General features: G+C 36.3%; 1 protein-coding gene across 1 annotated transcript; it reads right to left on the bottom strand.

Annotated features, from left to right (window-relative positions):
- Positions 1–266: 266 nt before the first annotated feature.
- TYRP1 (tyrosinase related protein 1) lies at positions 267–11004 on the bottom strand. Its single transcript, XM_057374509.1, has 8 exons — positions 10814–11004; positions 9871–10342; positions 6716–7038; positions 5224–5428; positions 4156–4323; positions 2571–2750; positions 1090–1236; positions 267–576 (listed from the first exon to the last, which is right to left on the bottom strand). The coding sequence occupies exons 2-8, from the start codon at positions 10250–10252 to the stop codon at positions 371–373; spliced, it is 1611 nt and encodes a 536-aa protein (XP_057230492.1). The 5' UTR covers positions 10253–10342; positions 10814–11004; the 3' UTR covers positions 267–370.
- Between the last annotated feature and the right edge of the window lie 9805 nt (positions 11005–20809).

The raw sequence follows: 20809 nt of genomic DNA, 5'->3' as shown, positions 1-20809 counted from the left end.
TCCTGTTCTAGACTTGACCTTTTCACAAAAGTACCTCATGAAGGAATTCTGGGAATAAAGGATAGATGAAGTCAGATGGCACTGGCTATTGGCAAGTTACCTAACATTTCCCAGATTTTACAGAAATATGCATGGAGAGGGCTTGTGGGTGACCCTTGAAGAATTCTGTTATAATCAACATAGAATTAGCATTGCAAAGAKGACTTACTGATGCCTAGGTGTGATGACAGTGGAAGTGAAGCCTGAAGCAAACACATTGAGACAGCTGACAGTTTATGCTCTTTATTTAAAGCAGGTGGATGACCACCATTTATGAAATAAAGCAAAAAGATCCCCAGTTTCAGTCAGATGCAAAAAAAGTGCCACCTCTTCAAACAACAGATTGGCTTGGTGTCGGTATGCCATCATAATCATCTGAGTAGTGCTGATACTGGTCAGTAAGAAGAGGCTGATGCAAGTCATCCTTATTTTTCTTGGCACGTATGATACATGCAGCAGTAGCAAAGATAATTGCAACAAGYACCAGTGCAGTCACTATTGCAATAGTTATCATTTCTGTCACACGGAGAGCCCGACCTACAGGAAGGAAAACAAAGGGCAAAGATATTAAAAGCAAACATTGAGTACATGGATAAATATCAGAGGTTCAGACTGAAACTCAGCATTCATCAGTATTTACTGAATTGGGGAGTAGAACTAATTAAAATTTTATTTGATATTTTTTGTTCAAAAAGAGATGATTTAGTCTATTTTTCTTCACTTTAAAATCTTCTCTGGACCTTTCTCTTGCCACCTGGTTTGTGGCATGAACTCTTATTCTCTCTAGTGAGTTAATGAGGCTGTTCACCTCAGAATAAGGATGATCTACAAGGTCAAGATCCAAATGAGAACTTCCCCTAAAATTGAGGACACTGGGAACTCTGACCAGTAATTATACCAGATCCCAAACACACTTCTGGAAAGTGATGCAGAAAAGGAGAAAAAGGTATTTAAAAAGACAGCAAGTAATGTTGGTCAAATTTGTATAACTTTCTAGGGACAAAGACAGAGTAAAAAAAACAGAGGAAGTATTTAGGTTGCACAGCTTACCTGGCCACTCGACTTCATAGCTGTATCCCAGGTTTTCTGGTGCAGTAACAAACATTTCATTATTGGTTACCGGAGGCCAGAAAGGCACCATGTTGTACTGTCGGTTATGTCCAATAGGGGCATTTTCCAGTGGGTATGTTGTGATATCTAAATTTGAAAGTCAAATCACATTTTTGTAAATAAATCCAAAATAAGTTACACTAATTGATTTTTTTATTCCCCAGATCAGTGTTTTGAGTACTCCAGGGCAATTTTTCAGTTTCAGAAGGATTGGTTTTCTAGTGTGACAGGAGGTACAAACAGAGGCTCTGCTCTGTCCAAAACCAAGGCCACAAATGTTGTGTCTGGTTTTAAATAGAAACCACCAGTAAATTGTAAAAAATTCTCTGTGTGTTGGRATTTTCATTTTTTCTCACTTGGAAAAGAAGAAATATGGCAAAGGTTTCTTTCTACATTCTAACATTGGTTGATTGTAACAATGATGAATGCCTCTCTCATCAGGAGGACAGTGGATGTACATTCCAGTGGAATTGCTTTGCAACGTTATGTTAAATCAGAAGGAAGTCAGCTGAAACAAAAAACAAACTAAACMAAMCAAACAAACAAACAAACAAAACCCAACAAACCAAAMCAAAATGAACCAGTTAAAAGAAAATCTGTCTTGGTAAGATGATGTCAAACCTTGTGACAGATCATGTAAGAGCCACAAGGAAATACAATTGCTCTCTGAGAGCTGATGTGGGAAAATTACATGAGGCTGGCTGTGGAAGCTGCACAAAGAAGTCTCAATGGTGCAGCATCAGCCATCTTCTGCAGAAGAAGGAAGWGGAGTATGGATTATCCTAAGAGGAATACAGTTGCTGCATTATGAGTACTGATGCAAAAACATGAGGRTTGTTTCCCCCTGCGTCATTGATGTCTGTCTCCTTCCTTTACTTTTTTTTTCCTTCATTCCTTGCAAAGCCTTGCTTCTGTTGTTACTTTCTCCCTGTCCTTTACTTTCTCCCTTATTTACCTTTCTCTGTTCTTTTTGAACTTACAAAACTAAGGGCAGAAACAGCAACCGTCCTTTAGAAGTATGTGGAGATAGTTATTTAATGCTGGTAGTATGTCATAAAGSTGGTAAATATGGATGTGGAGGGCATTTGTTCTTCTTTGACAAGAAAAAAATAGGTATTTATTCCACACAACAATGTCATGTCCTTCCAGGGTTAAACTGTCTTTGCTCTCTGGAGAGAATATATTCTCACATACTGTATTTTTTTAATTCTGTCTGGTCTCTCTGGCCAGGTCCCTTCACATAGAGTGATTTGCAAATGAATGTCAGTGGGATGAGGAAGAGAGCTTGCATGCTATTACTTTGTGTTAACTGTGCTAACTGTTAAAACTACAGTCCACTCTCCTAAACTTAGGAATTGAGCTGCCGTGACKACAAAGACTGACAGTCAACCATCCTGCCTATGCCCATGAGAGCATCTTACCTGCAGAATGTCTTCTCAGCCACTCGTCAAAAAGAGCATCTGTAAACGTGTGCAGGAGGACAAAAATGGGATCATTTGGTGATAAATGGGTTTGCCCTCCTGTTCCATTCAAAAATAGATGAGCCAAGTTGTGAAGACTTCGAACTGCTGGGTCATATTTTCCTGAAGGGTCACTGTACCCTGAATAAGCAAACAAAGAAGAACACAGAAATTCCAGTGAAGATTTTTCTTGGAAGCTTCAGTCCCAAATGAATACTTTTTTTTTCTCTCAAAGGCTTTCATGTTGTTGTGTTGCTTTGCTTACAACAAATGGGTAGCTAATATCTACCTACTGACATTTGAGAGATGTTCCTGAAATGTTTCAGATTAAAATAAACTTTAAAAAAGAATGCTGAGAATGTGGACTGCAAAGCTGCTGGGTTCTAATGCAAAAATGGTCAAARTAAACCACATCATAGCATGTAAATRGAGGTATATATTTAGGTACTACATATCTTTCACCATAACTGAAGTAGCTGCATGTGTTTTCTAGCTGCTTATTAAAGCAGACAAATGTTGCCAATTTATTTTAACAAGCTACCTGTTATGYTTCTGAACATTATTTCCATGCACACTGGGGGTTCTATATCAGAAAGCTTCACATGCTCTGATATTGTTTATTTTTTAGTGAAGATAGACTGTGTAGCTTTTCGAGTGCCCMAAACCTCATAACCTGTACGTCAGATGTTAGGATCTGAAGCATTATAAAAACTCCTCATGTGTTCAGGCTTTGGCCAATTGTTCCAGAGAGGGACACATACACTTAATTGTCTAAAGCTGTGTTTAGATATCTAAGTATTGATAGGCAGGAATCTGAACTGAAGCTTYGTAATCTTTTCCTGTTAAACACTCTGGATTATTAAGGCATAGAAGTTTTCAGGATACTGCCTGAGCAATATAAATCAAATCTGTAGGCTCTTTGCTCTGCTGGGGGTGTGTGTGTTCTGGTGCCAGTGAAGGAAAGTTTAATTTTAAATGTGCAGAGCTTATAGAACAGAGTTTTATGGCCCAGAAAGCAGGGCTAGCATGTTGAGCAGAAAATCCTGTACCTCAATTACTATTTCAATAAAGACCTCAATTACTATTTCAATACCACTGCACTGCACTAAGTATTATCAAAGCTTTCAATTTATTTTGCTTTCTTTTATTTGTTTTAAATCAGATAAAAGAATAGCTGCTCGAAGCACTTGTTTGCCTCATTTAGGAATGCAGCAGCATCATCAACAGGCAAAGTCTGTGTTTTAAAAAAAGGTTGCYTATTAACTATGTTTCAAGGACCTGCAGAAGTTAGTTAGCTTCTACTTRGTATACGAGCAACAAACTCATGAGRCTTTCAGCCATTTTAAGRYGCATAAGCTATAGCTATAAAGTAATTTACTCAGAGCTTATTTCCACTTAATACTAAGCTAATACTTAGTGSTAAGAACAATGTGTTCTTATTGTCCAAGAGCCMGTCTCCAAACTCATACTTCCAACARAAAAAAGGGCAAGCCTGCCTCTTGACTTATTTGGAGTTGTTACAGGTCTTTTTATTTGCCATGTTTACCTTCCACTGTGTTACGGAAACTGTCTGTTGAATTGGAATAGAAAGGAGGAGTGTCAAATACACCAACTTCCAAACACTGAGCAACATCCTCAGGCTCTGGGAGGCGCTGAACCATAGGTCGTGCTACATTTCCAGCAGGATTTCTTYGGATGGGACCACCCTCGGTGCCTGAAAATGGAGAGAAGAGAGAAAATAAATTGCAGAACAGTAGGCCACAGAATGAAAGAATTCTTCTTGTGAGTAAACCAAGGAGAAGAACAATCCCTTGCAAATGGTATTTACACAGAATGAACTGGTCAGGTCCTTATGTCAAGCAAAGAATCTTCATGGGATGCTGTGTTCTCTATCATCTACACCAGGATGTAAAAAGATGTCTASAAGCTTCTTACTGAAGTTTGTTGTTCTTTAAGTGATTCAGAAAAAAATTCTGTAGATTTTCAATTGAGAAAATTGAGACCTAGGAAAAGATTTTTGAGGATATCTTGATGGAATAGCTGGGGGAAAAACTGTGTTTGGTCATACATGACTACCCAGTATTGGGATGTGTGTGTTTGTGTGTCCTGTTTTTTTTTTACCCTATTTCCATGACAATGCTTATATGTCTATATAAGAAACTTATTGGGTTTTTTTTTTAATTCTTGTAATATGTATAGRCATGCCAGAATCCATTATTTCTCCCATTCACAAAATGGTCCACATAATTAATGTGGGGATTTGTTAGATTTTCTCATTTWAGGAGCAGAATGAAATGAAGGTGATAAATGGAGTAGTCAGAAGAAAACTTAAGCTTCAGTTAAGAAATTACACTACAGACTTAATTATTTATGGTGCAGGAGATGAATAGGTACTGCACAAAAAGAGAGGGCACAACATTTAATTTTTCTTATGCTACAAGTTCCTGTTAGTATGTATTATTTCTACAGCTGATAATACATGGATCAAGAATATCAAAAAGCCGCTTTAAGACCTTTCAGCTATAAAAACCCATTACAATGTAAAGTATTAAATTTATTTATTTATTATTAAGAGAATTTTCCCCTCCAGATATCATCCATCATTCATACTTACTGTTACAGATGGTTCCCAAAGTTTCATAATCTTCTACGTTTTCACAGAGCACTCGCCACTGAGAGAAGATTGAGTTCTGGCTTATAAGAGAGACATCAAAATTGCTTCTAGCTCCCATCAAGTCATCTGAGCAGATATCACATGTATTTTGTCCTGTGGCGAAGTTCCAGTAGGGCAGTCCAAAAGTGGGGTCCTGTAGCATGTTCTAAACCACATAAATATGGTGTTACTGTGTGTGTGATAGACAGCTATAATAGATACTGCTAGAAAGGTACTAAAAAGCAGATAAATATATCTTAGCAAAAGTCAGAATCCTGCCTCATAGAGGAGGAGAACTCTGGCAAATTTATTTAGAAGCTTTTGGTAGTTTTTCACGTTGATAACTTAGTTCAACAGAACAGATAGCTGGACTACTGAACTGAGTCCCTCACTAATAAGACAGTACTTCTGTGAAACCTTATTTGTGAGTAGTAAGAAACATAAATTAACAGTGAGACCCTATTTTCCAAATATTTTTAATGGCCCRTCAGCAAGAGCAGTATTTGTAATGTACATAATAACTAGGTGGACTGTGGAACAGCTGAAGGAAATGTAAAGAATAGGGGCACTGGCTTTTCCAGTTGTCATTGTTTGGTTCTGGTGTGGGCTGGAGTCGAACAGTTCTGGAGCTAGAGAGGCAAAATTACTTTGACTAATGATCAAGTCTACCAACATAAATATGAATATATATTAAGTCACTGAGAGATAGAACTTCTCAGGGCTTCCACACAGTGAAGCGCCACTGATGACAAGTGTGTGTCTTGGAAGGGAGTTTGTGCCTCAGCCTGATGCAGAGCAATTAAAGCTTGTGGAAACACTGAAGTGATTTCAGACACTATTTAGTCGTGACCTTGAAAACTTAATTCTTGCCTTTTTARGAAGGATGATGCTCCATAAAATACTATACCCTCTTTATGAATAGYTCTACTTAAGAGAAGGGAAAAAAGAGAATCACTGATTTATGGAACATGATATAGCAAAACACTAATTTATCTAACCAGTTACACAAATAAAATGTGATTCTGAATCACTAAACCATCTATGTTGTCACTTTCTTCAGAATTCCTGCTGCTTTGATTAATATTATTTAAGAATTCCAGCCTTGAGATTAAAAACACCTCTGGAAATAATTTCATTGTTCCAACAAAATGTCTTATATAGGTATATCTAGAATATATAYATCTTTTTTTCCCCAAGAGATTTTTATGCAAATTTTACAATTTTTATTGCTCTGATTAAAATGTTATTTTTAACATCTCTATGAAAGTGACATCTGAAACCTGATGTACTCTATTAAATTTAGTATACAAAATAAGTTACTGAAATTGAGGCAGAGTCGTTTCAACATGTAGAAAAAGCTGCTATCATTTTTTGCCTATTGTAGTAGGGAGAGAAGTTCTTTAACTGTTCGAAACACAGCATGAATACCAGTCAACATTAACATGAACTTCACCTGCATGTCTCTTTCCAGCTGCAAGAGATGGTACCTATGCCAYGTGACAAAAGCTGGCCCCTCATGCGAGAAATCAACTCCTCCAAAACTCTGCTGCCCTGCACCAAGGAAAGTCTTCCTGACAGAATAATAATGAGACCATACAAAGTAGTTATAAATGGTGATATTCTCAAACTGAGGTGTGTTGCCATCTGGTCCAAAAATTTCTTCACGTCTTCGTGTGGCAATAACGATGTCAGGGTGGATTGTCATCTTGGCTTGGTGTAARGCATTCACAAAGCGATTTCTTTCTTCTGGACTTAGATCCAAAAGATTCCTTCTGACTGTGATAATACAGAAGAAGACAGTTACCAAAGTAATAGATACTCAAGACTGATCTTACAAAATGAATTTATTATGTTCCTAATAATTCTGCATAAATCCCTTTTTCTTCAAGAATTCACCTTTTTTTTTTTTYTTTAATTGGGGAAATTCACTGGTCATAATTAGAAGATGTTATTTATTATGAGAAAAGCTGAGATAAATTAAAATAAAGCCACAATCCTCGCAATTTCAGTGCTTTTAGAAGTATTGTTACAAATTATCTTTCCACCCTGCCAGAGAAAAGACAGACAGTTCTTTGTGACACAAACCTTTCAAAATTTCACCGAGAATACTTAAGGTTTTCTATGGTAGTAGTCTACAAGAAATGAATAATATAAACTAATTTATAATTATCAGAAATTGTCTCTTTAGCAATTTAATGATTAATTGATTTTTTTATTCTTGAACCTTTGTAGGAAAAATGGCAGATTCACTAGTGACTTATTGTGAATTTCACACAGTACAATAGCTCTTTAATGTCATTACCTGCCATTATTAACAATTGCCATATATTAGTCTTTTTCAGCAGTAWATCTCAAAATAATTTAAAAATAATAAAGAATAGTCTAAAATAATTTAAAATTGTCCAGGTAAAGAGAGTGAAACAAGGAAGAAAACTGACTTGCTGAAATAACAGTATTTCAGCAAGAAGTACAGAGTTCCTTCTTCCGCCTGGTCTGAGAAGATTTCAGGCTGAATTAAGAAGACTAAGATGCAGATAGAAATCCTCATTGTTTTTATTCTATATTTACTTATTGTCATTGTAAAAATATTGTAAAAACCATAAKTGTCCAAATGAGTGATAGATTATGYTTATCCAAGAACAGYAGATCTTTGACATGAATTTATAYGAAGAATAAAAGTGAATTACGTTTCACTAAAAAGCATTGGTTCAGTGGGGGATATTTTAGCTTTTGGGAAATTTAAAGAAATTCTATTATGAAACATGAAATTCATTCAAGGGCTCTGTATCCTGAAACATGGTTTCYTGTTTTGCAGAACTGAGATCACATGCTAGACCACATCAGTGCAATGTCGTGTTTCTGGTTGGGTTTTCTGGTTTTTTGTTTGTTTGGTTGGGTGATAGGGCAGTTGGTTTGTGGTGTTTTTTGTTTAAAGTAGAGAACCAAAATTATCCATATAATTTTGATTTACATTGGCATCTTAACATTTTCGTTTTCAAAGTATATGCCTGAACCACAATAAAAAAATCTGACAGTTATTACAGTTAGTCATGAACTGAGATGATATGAAGACACCAAACTGGATTTTGCTGCAATGGAGATGCAACAATGTATATTTTGGTATAGATATGCCAACAGTAATCCAGTAATTATTTCTAAAATCTGAGCAGATGGGGCCAGATCTATGAATGGACAAAAGAGATGACCTCAATGTGGAAACTTAAAGCATAGTAAGAAACTAATTTACTCTTTTCAAACTCATGTTATCATGCGTGACATATCTGATTTACTTGGTATTTTAATGCATAAAGAATTTAATGAGTRAAAAGTAAAAAATGCTAGTGTACATTCTAGAAAACCAGCTAAAAATGCTGTTTGCCTGAATCTAGTTTAATGTTGTCAAGTTTGTGTGCGTTAACATTTATCACTTTGCTATTCTTCAGAGTTGTTATTACTGTAAAAGAGAATAGGCCGGAACACCAGAGGGTGCAATCTGGTTTAGCAGATCCAATTYACAAGTCATATTTTCTGCTTTCTAGTTTAGTCCTTAAAGCTCAAAAAGATGAAACAAAAAATAATTCTGAGATCTTTTCCACTGCCACAAGTCATTATTAAGGAATTGTTAGAATTTTGCTTTGGTAAGCAGTCCTTTGTCAACCCTTGTTGGAAAATGCTCCTACATTCATGGAGTGTTTCCCTATCAGGTGAAAATGTCTGAGCCAATTTCTATTTCTGCAAGAGGCACTGCATGCTTGAGCCACAGACCTCTTGTTTCTCTTATCAACAGAGCCCATTGCACATTGGGGGGGATTATGGATTTTAGAAGATTTCAATAACATCTTTAAAGTTTAAGTTGTTTAATTTTAAAAATAAAGACTGAGATCTTATTTATTCAGATGGTTTTGACTTAAGAACAAGAATCTGTCCCCAGGCCTCTATGACTTTTTAAATTTACTTATGATAGTCATAATTTTTCCAGCCCCGCAAAGATTTCCATTAAAAAAAAAAAAAGGTCTGTTTAGTGATATGCTAGGCTAAACTGAAACTGGAGAGCTCTTAGTCTTACCATGTCCTGAACTGATTCATTTGAACAGTCCATAGTCATGACTTAATGTTTTTAAATATATTGACAGCAACCAAGTAAGCAAAAATTTACTAGGCCAGATGCATAGTCTATAATTGTATTAAGAKATTTTGAATTGAAATAACTGCTGTTACACTTTCAAAAGTCACAAGGTATTTAACTTATCAAGACACATATTATTCCCAGACACAGTCACAAACACATATGCATATCTAAATACATTGTTTCACTCTTAAATTAATCCAAGTAATATGTTTCTTTTCAATTCAGATGTTCTATCCTTTAATGGACTTTCCTTCATAGACAAGTTTCTTTTCTTCCTTTKACTGSGTAGTAAATRTARGTAATTGATACACATGCTGAACAGCTTATCTAGCACTTYCCTTAAAAACAGCTTTGGCAACATGCCTTTGCTAAATAAAACATAAARGACATTAATTTTAAAGAGAAGAAATACGCCAGGTGTAATTAGCAGCAAGCAGTGCCCACAATGAATTCTCCTGTCATATCTCTGATGYTCTTACCTATGCTGATCTGCTGGCTGCAGGTAGGTCCAGTCCAGCCGGGCCGGCAGGAGCCGCAGTTGTAGCCGGAGAAGTTTCCATTGCAGCGGCAGGTTTGGTTGAAGAAGCGGATGGGCCATTGCTCGCGGTCATCCCGCCCGTCGTGGATGTACTGCGGGCCGTGGGGCCGCGAGTCCACCGTCACCTGGACACACCGGCCCCTTCCCGTGGACACACCACACCGGTCAGTGCCTGGCCCAAACACGGGGAAATAGTCTGGGCAGCACATGCCGCTCCTCAGGGACTCAACAGTGGCGCACTGGCGAGGGAACTGAGCTCCAGCTTGGCCGCAGGTGCTGAGCAGCAGCAGCAGGGAAAGGCAGGGCAGCCTGGGGATCCGCATGACAGCCGGTCAAGCAGAGCTGGCTGCTCCCAGCGCTGGCTGTCCGTGCACACTGACGCTCCTCTCCTGTGCTGGGACACCCAGCTCCCTCTATGGATAGAGAAAGAAACAGAGAGAGAAAGAGAGAAAGAATAAAAACAAGCAATACCAATCTCTGGGCTACCCCTTTCAYGCCAGAAAATTCCTTCTAGCTCTACACACCAGCACTCTATCTGAAAAGGCAACCTACTGTAACCACAGACACTAATGTTCCTCTCATTACCTGCACAAAAGATAGTAATTAAGTAAATCTGTATTTGCTCATTGACTTCTAAATCCTTMAAAAATGTTCATTCACATTCTACACTTGCCAGGTACATTCTACACTTGCCACTTTCACTACCACAAAACTCTAAAACCTAAGGCACCAGTTTTCTGAAACTTTTATTTTCACCCTTCCTTCCCTCCCCCATTCATGACTTTTCTGCATCTGACTAGTGTATCCTGTTCTCTCCTCTGTTCTCTTGCTGCTCCCCAATGCTGACTCCGACAGAAAATAAAGCTATTYTTCATGCATTGTACCTGTTTTCTCTTCCTGGTACCTCTCCACTGCTGAGATCCCCTTCTATCTGCACGTCCTATGACTGTCTAACCTGAAATAAGCACAGTTAATTTCTCTCCTGGTTCAGTCTGCTTGCTAATCCTTCTTGTACCAACACAGTATGGTTTGGCCTCACCCTCCTTCCTCTCTTAATCCCCTTTCTACCTCAGTGCATTTCTCTGGACTTTAAGTACTTGAACAGCACATGATTTCTTTCATGCTTATCTCCTTGTGATTTTACAAGTTTTAGCAAAGGTCAGAGACAAAGTCTTGAATTCAAAACAGAACAAATGTGAAGCTGGGTTTGTGTTGGTTGCTATTTTTTTTTTTTTTATTTTTTTTTAACTTGCAAAGAAAGGCTCACTTGAAAACAGACAAAGAATACACAATTTACACATTTAACAGAAAAAATTCTTAACATGACATTTTCAAGATCAGACTGAAGAAAGTGACTAAGACATGTTACATATAAAACGAAGCACTCTGATCCTAAACGTACAGCTTTCAGTTTAACAATTTATTTGAAACTAAAATAAAAAGACAATGATYATATTGGAACTTCTTGAAATGCTAAGCTCTGAGAAAGGTGCTATGAAACAAAGGTGCTACTGAAACAAAAAAATTGTCAAAACCCATSCCTTAAATGAAAAAATGCTTCCTTAATCTTTGCAAGGATGATTTCTGCTGAGGAAAAATGACCTTATTCATGCTATTACTCGCTTTCTTAGCTTTCAATAAGGATGGATTTCAGTGAGGTGGAGATATGTCAAGTGAGGTGAAGATATGTCAAGAAACATCTTAACTGGCATCAAGACAAAACATTAACAAGTTTTCTGGGAAAAGGTTCAATCCCAGTGTAACTGACATGAAGCAGAAAATGGATTACCTGCTCCTTCTGCTTCCCTGTTTGCAGGTCCTAATGAGAGAGTGCACCCAGTTCTGGTAGAAGGAAGAAACAGGGTTTTTGTGMCTCTATTCTTGCCAGCCAGAGCTGGAAGGTTTTTGTGCCTCTATTCATGCACCAGAGCAGCAAATCTTGCCCTCWGTGCCTTGGATAACCCAACATGCCTGCTTCAGTGTAGGACCTAGGCTTTTAGTACACTTGTCTCTTTAATTTATTCTCCATTTGCAGGCAGGCATATTTGCTAATCGTCAAATGAACCTCTTTTATYGCTTTCACTTCATTCTGCTTTTTAGCCTATATTCTCTTCCTTACTAGCTTATCCTGCTTCTTTCCAAGCTTAAACCTTTTCTCTTTCAACGTGTCCATTGGGACACATGTGACACAAATTCACTGTTTTCAAATCTGAAGGCAAACCAGAACTAGTAAAAAAACCTTTTGAGAGGTCTGAAAAGAACTTAAAGTTCAAATAAGAAGCATACAGGTTTTAGCTATGAATATTTAGCAAATACAGCAAATTCATAATAAGCTTAAAAGGGGTAAATCCTGCTCCTTAGACAAAGCCCCAGTAAAACAGAGCAAACAGATGTACTGACTGGGGTTTCCTGGCATCATAAAAATCTGCCTTATAATAGTGTACATAATTTAGACCCTTTGTAAACCTCCTGCATAGAAAATACCTATGAATGTTTTCCTATAGATGCACTGCTGAGGATCATATCCATTTTTTTTTGTCCCCAGATGTTCCCTTGGGTCTCCTGCAAGAAATCTTGCTGAAGAGATTGGTGGAACTCAATCCTTTTTATAATCTTAATTTTTATATTTGTGTCTTTAGAGATGTTCTTGTCTTTAGAGTCTCCTGCTCCCCTGCTGTGCCAGGAATTATTTGATCTTGGAGATTATCCAAATGCTCAACATCTGTGTTTCTGTGGCTCAGTTCAGAAAGGGCTTGTCTGCAAAAGCAAGGTAACGAGGAMGCAGTTAGTGTGTGAACTACTAGCTCACTAATTGCCTGTGTGGACTAATAGGCCTAAAAAGAGAGTTAGTTAATTTGCTATGTATTTGCATATACCTTGCACTATTCTCTTTTTTTAAGCATTAAYTCTTGATGCTGAGCACAGTTCTCTATGCAGACACACAAGGTTTAGATGAGGGCTAAATCCCTAAAATACTGGAGAAGGTTATAAAAATCTAGCAAGTTCTATTTGTGCTCACAAAAGCTGAGGTACCGATCCCAACATGCTCCGTGCAGTCAGTCATACAGCCAAACATCAGCTCCCTGGGAGATACCCCGTGGGCTTTCCTRAGACCTGGAATACAGACATCTGGTTGTTGAAAGTACAAAAACACAGGATTCATTCAGAAACTCCATTATTCAACACATGAAAAGGCATATGATTGCAGTGATACTTTTACRTGCATTTATAATTTTTAAGAAGTGTTAAAGGTCAGTGCCAGYGAAGAGATTCTTATCAATGGCATTCATGGAGAGCACAAAGCAYAACAAGGTTGCCTATAAGGTAAATTGAGTTTTTGTAGTTCTTCAGTTGTCATAGGCTCATACAGTTCTACACATTTGAATAACTACATTGCATTTTGAATTTTGTTCTGTTTCTTCTATTTTAGTTGGTGCATTCTAAAAGAGAGCAAAAATTAACTAGTAGTGGTTTTTTTTCTTCCTTGAAGAGTAGTGGAAAAAGAAGAAAATAAGAGTTTTAATATTTTTCTAGCATCCAGCAATAATCAGTTAAAACTATTGTCTCAAGACAATGGACTGCTGCAGACTTTACATAAATTATCCAGATATCAGGAAATGGTGCTGGAGTTTCATWAAGAGAACATGTGGATGCAAAAGAGTGTTAATTTCTAATTGAGTTGTGAAATGACTGGGCAACAAYAGTGATGTTAATTGATCTGCAGCATTTAATTTTCTGTTTCTGATTGGAAAAACAACCAATGAGAAGCTTCTTGCTGAAAATCTTTTACTTAGATTAATGCTTCCATGAAATTGATACAAGATGGTCTTACTGACATTTATCATGCAAACTGTAGAAGTACATAATCACAAGGAGCACATAATTTAATTTCTCCCATCCAGAGAAACCTTAGGTTTTAGCAAATTACTTTGAGCTAGAATTAGTAAGTGCAGCTATGGACATCTAAACCTTAGTGCTSTTTTAAATAACCAATTTGCTGTAGTAGAACAGTAGAATTTGCTGTAGTAGAACCAGCCTTAGATAATGCAAATCAACGCAGCCCCATTGGTTTTAATAGTGCACAGAATTACAGTCAGCCTGGGGGAGCATGGCTCATTTGTGTAGGTTAACATTCAGCAGGGTTATTTGCTGACAAGAACTGCAAAAATAATGCTGACTGATACAGAAACTGCAGGATTTCCCAGTGAATTCTACTAGGTATCGTCCTAGTCTATATTAGCTCCCTTTTTGTTAGACAACTGAAAACCAAACCAGTGGTCAATGCGGAAATTACACTTAGTGCAACCTTATGGAATTGGAAATACCATTCCAAAGAATAGAAATAAAAATATTTCTCTTTTACATTGTTTGGAGTGAGCAAGAGACTTTTACACACTCTCTAAATTGTTAAGTCTCCTCCTTTTGTATTATGTTGTGTCAGATATGGGAAGTCCCATAGAAGKGTTAATCAGTCACCTTTCTTATTAACAATTTTCTCATCTTCATCCAGTAGACTGCATTATTCTTACCAAGTATTTAAGTTACTCTCTGTGAGTAGGCCTCTACAATTCTAAGTACTTATCTTTTTCATGCAAGTAAGGTAAATTCTCACTTTGAGAAAATATATATTCCTTTTCTTGRAAGGTGGACCAATGATAAATTCATGTATACGAAAGATAAATAAAGCAAGGGACAAAATTTCTACCTGAAGTTTTGATAACCCCAGCAAAGAAAAAAATATTAAATCAAGTCAAATAATATTTTAGAGGAATTGACACTGCTTTTCTTGAAAGTACCAAATTTTCATGGTAAATCTTATCTAAGTTATAAACAGTTAAACAGAATAAATTATTTCAGTCATACYTACTCCATAATATGTTCCATTCATCTAAAGTTTTAGCCATGTACTTGAATGTGTGTTATAATAATGCTAACAATTTCTGAACATTTCCTCCATGTTTTTGTTATTCTGGMATGATATCAACAAGCTGAAGTATGGCTGAGAAATGAAATTGACCTGCAGTTGCTTCTGCAAAGTAAAGTGCAGAAAATTTAGACTATCTTTGTAGTTCAAAAGTTCACCTTGAGCAGGAAAACATATAGGTAATTGGAGCCTTTATTGCTTTCACCAAACACAGTCTAGTGTCTAGAGAGAGATCTGCAGTTTCAAAAGGATGCAATAGAGGTGACAAATGACTGCCTACAGAGAAATGAGTGAGACCTAAAAGAGTGTTGCAGATAGGCATAAAATGAAAATAAGTAGCACTTGTCTAAGGGTTTGAAATAGCTGCAAAATAGCACACATCACTTTTGCCTCTTGAAAAAATATGTAAGATTTGAAAGCAGTATTTCAGAGAAAAGTTGACTGACAAAGGTACAAGATTGGATAGAGCTTCCAGAAAGCWGAAGTGCTGTTGAGCCTGGAATCATTGAGTTTTACTGGAGTGACTGTTGATGAAATCTGACTTTCTTAGCAGCCTAAGGTGTGGGAACTAAGGTATGCTCTTATCCTGGGGACAAACACGGTATTAAAGTTGGATTTGTGTTGTGAGCAAATATTGTGAAGAGGCTGCTTCAATTGCCACGATGCAGTTGCAGCTGGGCTGTGTAAAACTCTGAACTACAGGATAAGAAATCACCTGACAGAGTGCCACATGGTCATTGAACCCAGAGCTGTGTCAGTGAGGGCTGGAGGGGCTGGGTKTCTCTGCAYATAGAYGGAGTTTACAGGAATTAAGRTGTCCATCACCAGCAGTGCCATGCTACCCCACTCTCTCATCGATCCACCTGACAATGCAGTGTCCCAGAAATTTATCCTCCTCTGACCCCACTTTGGGGAGTTACTAATCAAGTGGTATTGTATGCTTTGATCTTACTGTAGAYGCATTTTGGGCAAGGCTACAAGCTACTGAAGTAAATGGGAATTTTACTCCTGACTTAAAAGTTAACAGTGTAAAAACCATTACCCAAACAAACCTGAAGGAAAACAACCCCCAAATCAAGGCAGCTGATTCTGTCAATTTATATTACCTACTCTCCTGCCCTTTCAGATCAAATCATTTTCAAGGGTGGAAATGGTGTTGGTCTAACACATTTTATCCATTATAAAACAACATGAAACAGAAGGTACAAGAGATCAGATTATAGCTTGGATTAAACTGTCATAGCTCCAACAAATTATAGTGTTCAGGATGTGCCCGTTGATGTCCAAGAAGTTACCATAATTTATATTTAGTAAGAATCAATTTCTCTGTGCTTCAAGAAACTGAATTTGTATTTTTSTCCTTGTTGAGGTGGTTTCCATGAAAAATTATCTTCCACCATTAGGAATTGAAATATCTGCTGGACTATATATGCTATCATGTGGCATTTTGTTCMAGGCCTGGAAAAGGAAAAAAATACTGGCACAAGATTAACTTTTCCCCTAGATTAATGTTATTCCATTGACAGGCACACAGTCTTTTTGACTGACACAAATAAATGTGCACTGGGTGATACAGATCRATAGCTAATGTTTCCTAAGTGAAAATACTTCATAGAGAATTACCCTACCAAACTAATATATGATTGTTTTATAAATTATCTTGAAAGAATAATCACTGACATATTTGTCAAGTAAATGGTAAACAGTTCAGTACAAGGAAAGCCTCTTAGCTATTTAGTGATAAGAGAAAACTAATAGCTGCTGTGTCCAGTGCCAGTATTTTTTCTCAGAGCCCCCTGAAATTAGTAGCACTCTTCTGATTTTGCTGGTCTGTAGACCAGATCCATCATGACATAATACACAATTACCAATGGCTTGTGCTAAGAAACAGAATGTTAAAGCCCCTCRCAAGCTTTATGACTTAGCTTTAAAAGCTTTGATGAAAATGACGTAACATTTATGCATTAAGTGGATGAAGATATTTTGGTCTTGTGGAAAATTTGTTACATTTTTGTCATGCCAATAGCTTGGGAAATGTTTTCATTTTCTGCACTGGACGTTGATGCTGGTTGATGCATTGGAAATCAGAAAAAGAATACCTTTTTTATTATTTTTGCAAGCCAGATATCATGATACAAAGCTCTATTTTCCATTGTTACCTTTGCCTTAYATAAGTCTCACAACCATCAAAATGTATGAGGAAAAGCAAGAGAGGCTGCTGCAAGTGGTGATGTCAATGTCAGAAGAGAGGCAATCTGTCCTTCAATGACCACCCTTTGCCAAAACACAGAGCTAACCTTTTACTTRCTGGAAGGAACATCTACAGATACATTTTGAAGCTAAATTTTGTATTTATTAATTATTGGGATCAAAGTTCTAGTGACACTTTTTTTGCAACAAAATTATGGAATATTTTATCAGCATTAGTCTGAACAACTGCATTAAAACAATTAATTGTGTCACAGTATTTTAAGTCAAATAGGGTAGTTCCATTCATTTCATGATGCAGACTGTTTTATCATGCTGTTACTGAGCCATTTGTTCTGAAAATGGAACAGTGTTTTATTCCAATCTTAACTGAAGTTGATATATGTATTAGAATTGATGTTAAGGAGTACTTAGTCCCGTAAGTCAAACATAACCCTTGGGAATATAATTTTTTTAGCAGTCCTGATAAATCTCATTAATTCTTGATATCTTCAATATCATAAATCAAATTGAAATCCTTGATGTACCTGATAATGTGTAAAGTATATTTACATTTTTCCTTAATGTATATTATGAGCTAAATCATTAGCCTGCAAAGAACTTTGTTTCTCAAAAAAAAAAAAAAACCCCACTCTATTAGACCCTGTAATATAGTAGGAAATCTAAACACTAAAATCTAACCAACTAGGAATGTAGTTACAACTCCTGTACACACTTCATTTTTTTGGTGCTGTCTAGATGGATTTAGGGTTCTATTTTGATTGTATTTCAGTGGAAAATTTCCCTGAACAAACCACAAAGAAATGCTGTCTAAGTTTCCCTTCAGTGAGTAGTTGATAAAAGGCAACATGATGAAATATTTTTGATGATGAAACTACCACCACCTACTCAGAAATCCTTAAGTGAATGAAGATTTAAAAATGGAAATATATACATTAATGCTAAGTCCTAGGGTATCTTATATCACAACAAAAAAGATCAACCATGAAATCTGATTCCAATGTTGTGGAAGTAATAGAAGTCAAAACTGCATGTGCACATTTCAGGCAACGATCATTTGCTGATAACTTGCAKTTACTTCTAAATGCTGTGAGCATTAATGGCACCAACATGCAGAAAGGTTTGCTGGTGTGTCATAAATATCCTTTGAGACTTTGTAACATTTTCTATTGACTAGAAGACTCTGTGATAACTTGCCAAGAAAATTACTGAACAAAGGATCAAAAGAATCAAACAAACAACATAGGATAAATGTGTCTAATGATGGCAGACATATATAACTAGAAACTGTTGAGTTGTTTGGTGAATGCAGTACTCATGAAAAGGGTGATTACTACAAATGCAGCTTTTTCAGAGTAAGTGAATATTTATAGGTTATAATATTTATTTCCTTGATTTTTGTCAGGCATAAGTGACAGAATATTTAACCATGGTTTTTATATCTTTCTGCATTTTTTGAATTAACTCGATATGCCTGTGATAGATTTTGGAAGAAAAGTGTCACTCTTTTTAAGATTACTGAATTGATGCAGGCTCCTATTCATTCTTCTATCACACCTTTTTTTAAAAAGATGCTCCATTAAGATATTTTTAAAGGGGGGGGGGAGGGGGGAGGGTTTGATGTTAGGTTGACCTAGTCATCATCCTTCTTTTGTTTTGCTATTTCGTTTTGTTATTTTTTGATGTTATTTTACCATCAGCACACTTCCAGCCTGCTCACATCTCAAGCAGAATTGATCCCTCAAAAAAATCTTCAGTCTTGTTTTTAGTAGCAGTAACAATTTTTTGTTGAAACTTATGAAGTTCTTACCACCAGCTGCATCTAGTTTCAAAGAATTGAGCTGCTTACATGCATTCCACATACTTTTCAGAGCATATGAAAATATTTTCTTGTTCATCTAAGGGTAGACTTGAATGCAGGGAAAACAATGACCTAATCTCTATACATAATACTGTCAGATTTAAGAAATGTAAGAGAGCTTTTGAATAAATTTATCTAGTAAAAAAAAAGAACAATTTCTACTTAAAAACCAGAAGAATTAAATTCCTTTCAAGTGCCGCAGTTTCTTTGGTCTTTTTAAGGCTTTCTGAATGCATTGCAGTTCTTTGGAGGTAGTGTCCTTCATTTTCCAGTTTGAAAATTCTTTTTTGGGTTCCTCTTTTGCTTCACCGATGCGTCTTCCTCCCATAAGACTGCAAATGCATCAATTGACAATTCAAATTACAGCTTTAAGGCAAGGTGTGGCTGGCATTGGGCTCATTTATAAAACAATCAATTAATTTTTATTGTTATTGCATTTAAAATCCTTGTCTAGGAATCAATGGTGTCAAATGTGGTAAAAAACAGAGASCAAAATTAAACCTGACATAAGACAAGATATTCCAGATGCACAGAAGAAGAAAAAACCCACATAGAACAATCCTTGTTGTGTTAAAAGGGTTTAGCTTCAGCAGAATATCAGACTTGCCATTACAGTCCTATTAGTGGATATTACAGCTATGAAAATTTGAAAGAAATCAGTGAAAAATTGTTATCTGTGTGTATATGTGATCCTGCCAAGTCTGAACGGTGGCCTAAGAAAAAGCAGAATGCCTTCAAAAAGGAAAAATTTTGTCTGATACTGTGTATTCACAGTACCAAATGAAGCATGATCAGTACAGAAGTCTCTTTCAAGAGGACAAAACTAGCTTTTGTTTGATAGAGAAATCAGTGCAAAGGATGAAAAGTTGCTWATGTGAAATTAGCAAAAATCATGTAGCATTTGAGTATCATTCTTATGTGAGCACTTCATATGTTCATGTGTTCATATCAAAAAGAAAAATCTCCATAACCATCGCCCTGTGAAATTGTTAATTGTAAAGCAGGGGTTGGAAACAGTATAGAACATGTCCACGTGTAGTACAAGGGGGGTTTGGTTCTCAACCTGCTGTAGGTATCATTCACTGTTTTCCCAGGCATAAATAGTATTTACTACTGAGCTAATTTGGATGAATATATTTCATTATGTCCTGGTGATAACAAAACTCAGCATTTACAAAGGAACGTACCACTGGAAATAACATTATAGCAGTATAGAGAAGGTAGTATTCATCTTAAAAATATCTAAATGTTTGAGAATATATGTCAGACTTGATATTAAGTATTTAAAAAGATGTTCAGTGATGTAAAAGTCGAAATAGAGTTTGAGCAAGATTCAAATCTGTCACTTAACTTCAGCRAATATATTAAATATATAATTGTTGTGCAGAAAGAAAATTGTTTGTTCAGTTTGAGGAAAGTTAGATTTTTTTTTTCTCCTACAGAACAAATTGTACTGTGTTACAAATTTACTGTTGTACCCAATGTGATTCATTACTRTTTTTAAAAATCTACTAATTCTCAATAATTAAGTGTAGGAATTATGATGTGCATCTTAAGGGAATGGATTTCACCTGATTTTCACTTAAACAATGCTGTAATAGTGGAAAGATTAAAATGAAGGAAAAGAATATAAACTCAAGGAGTAGGCTGAATATATGTATTCTTTAAATAAAGAATGATAATTGACGTCAGGCTATATGTGCAAATAATAAAACCTCTTAGAGCAGCAGTATAAAGGCATACAGGGAGAATGTATGTAAACACTCTTGTTTTAGGAAGAGAAATAAAATGTATTACTTAAAAATACTTAACATTTTTTTGCTCCATATCTATGCATGTGTCTCATATATGCAAGAATTTCTATGCTCATTAAGAAAGATCAGTTTG

This window comes from Malurus melanocephalus, unplaced genomic scaffold (genome assembly GCF_030028575.1).
Source record: "Malurus melanocephalus ecotype Western Australia unplaced genomic scaffold, MMel_1.1 scaffold_227, whole genome shotgun sequence".
Taxonomy (NCBI): Eukaryota; Metazoa; Chordata; class Aves; order Passeriformes; family Maluridae; genus Malurus; species Malurus melanocephalus.
The sequence above is the reverse complement of the archived record's forward strand: the minus strand, read 5'-3'. Positions and strand labels throughout refer to the sequence as shown.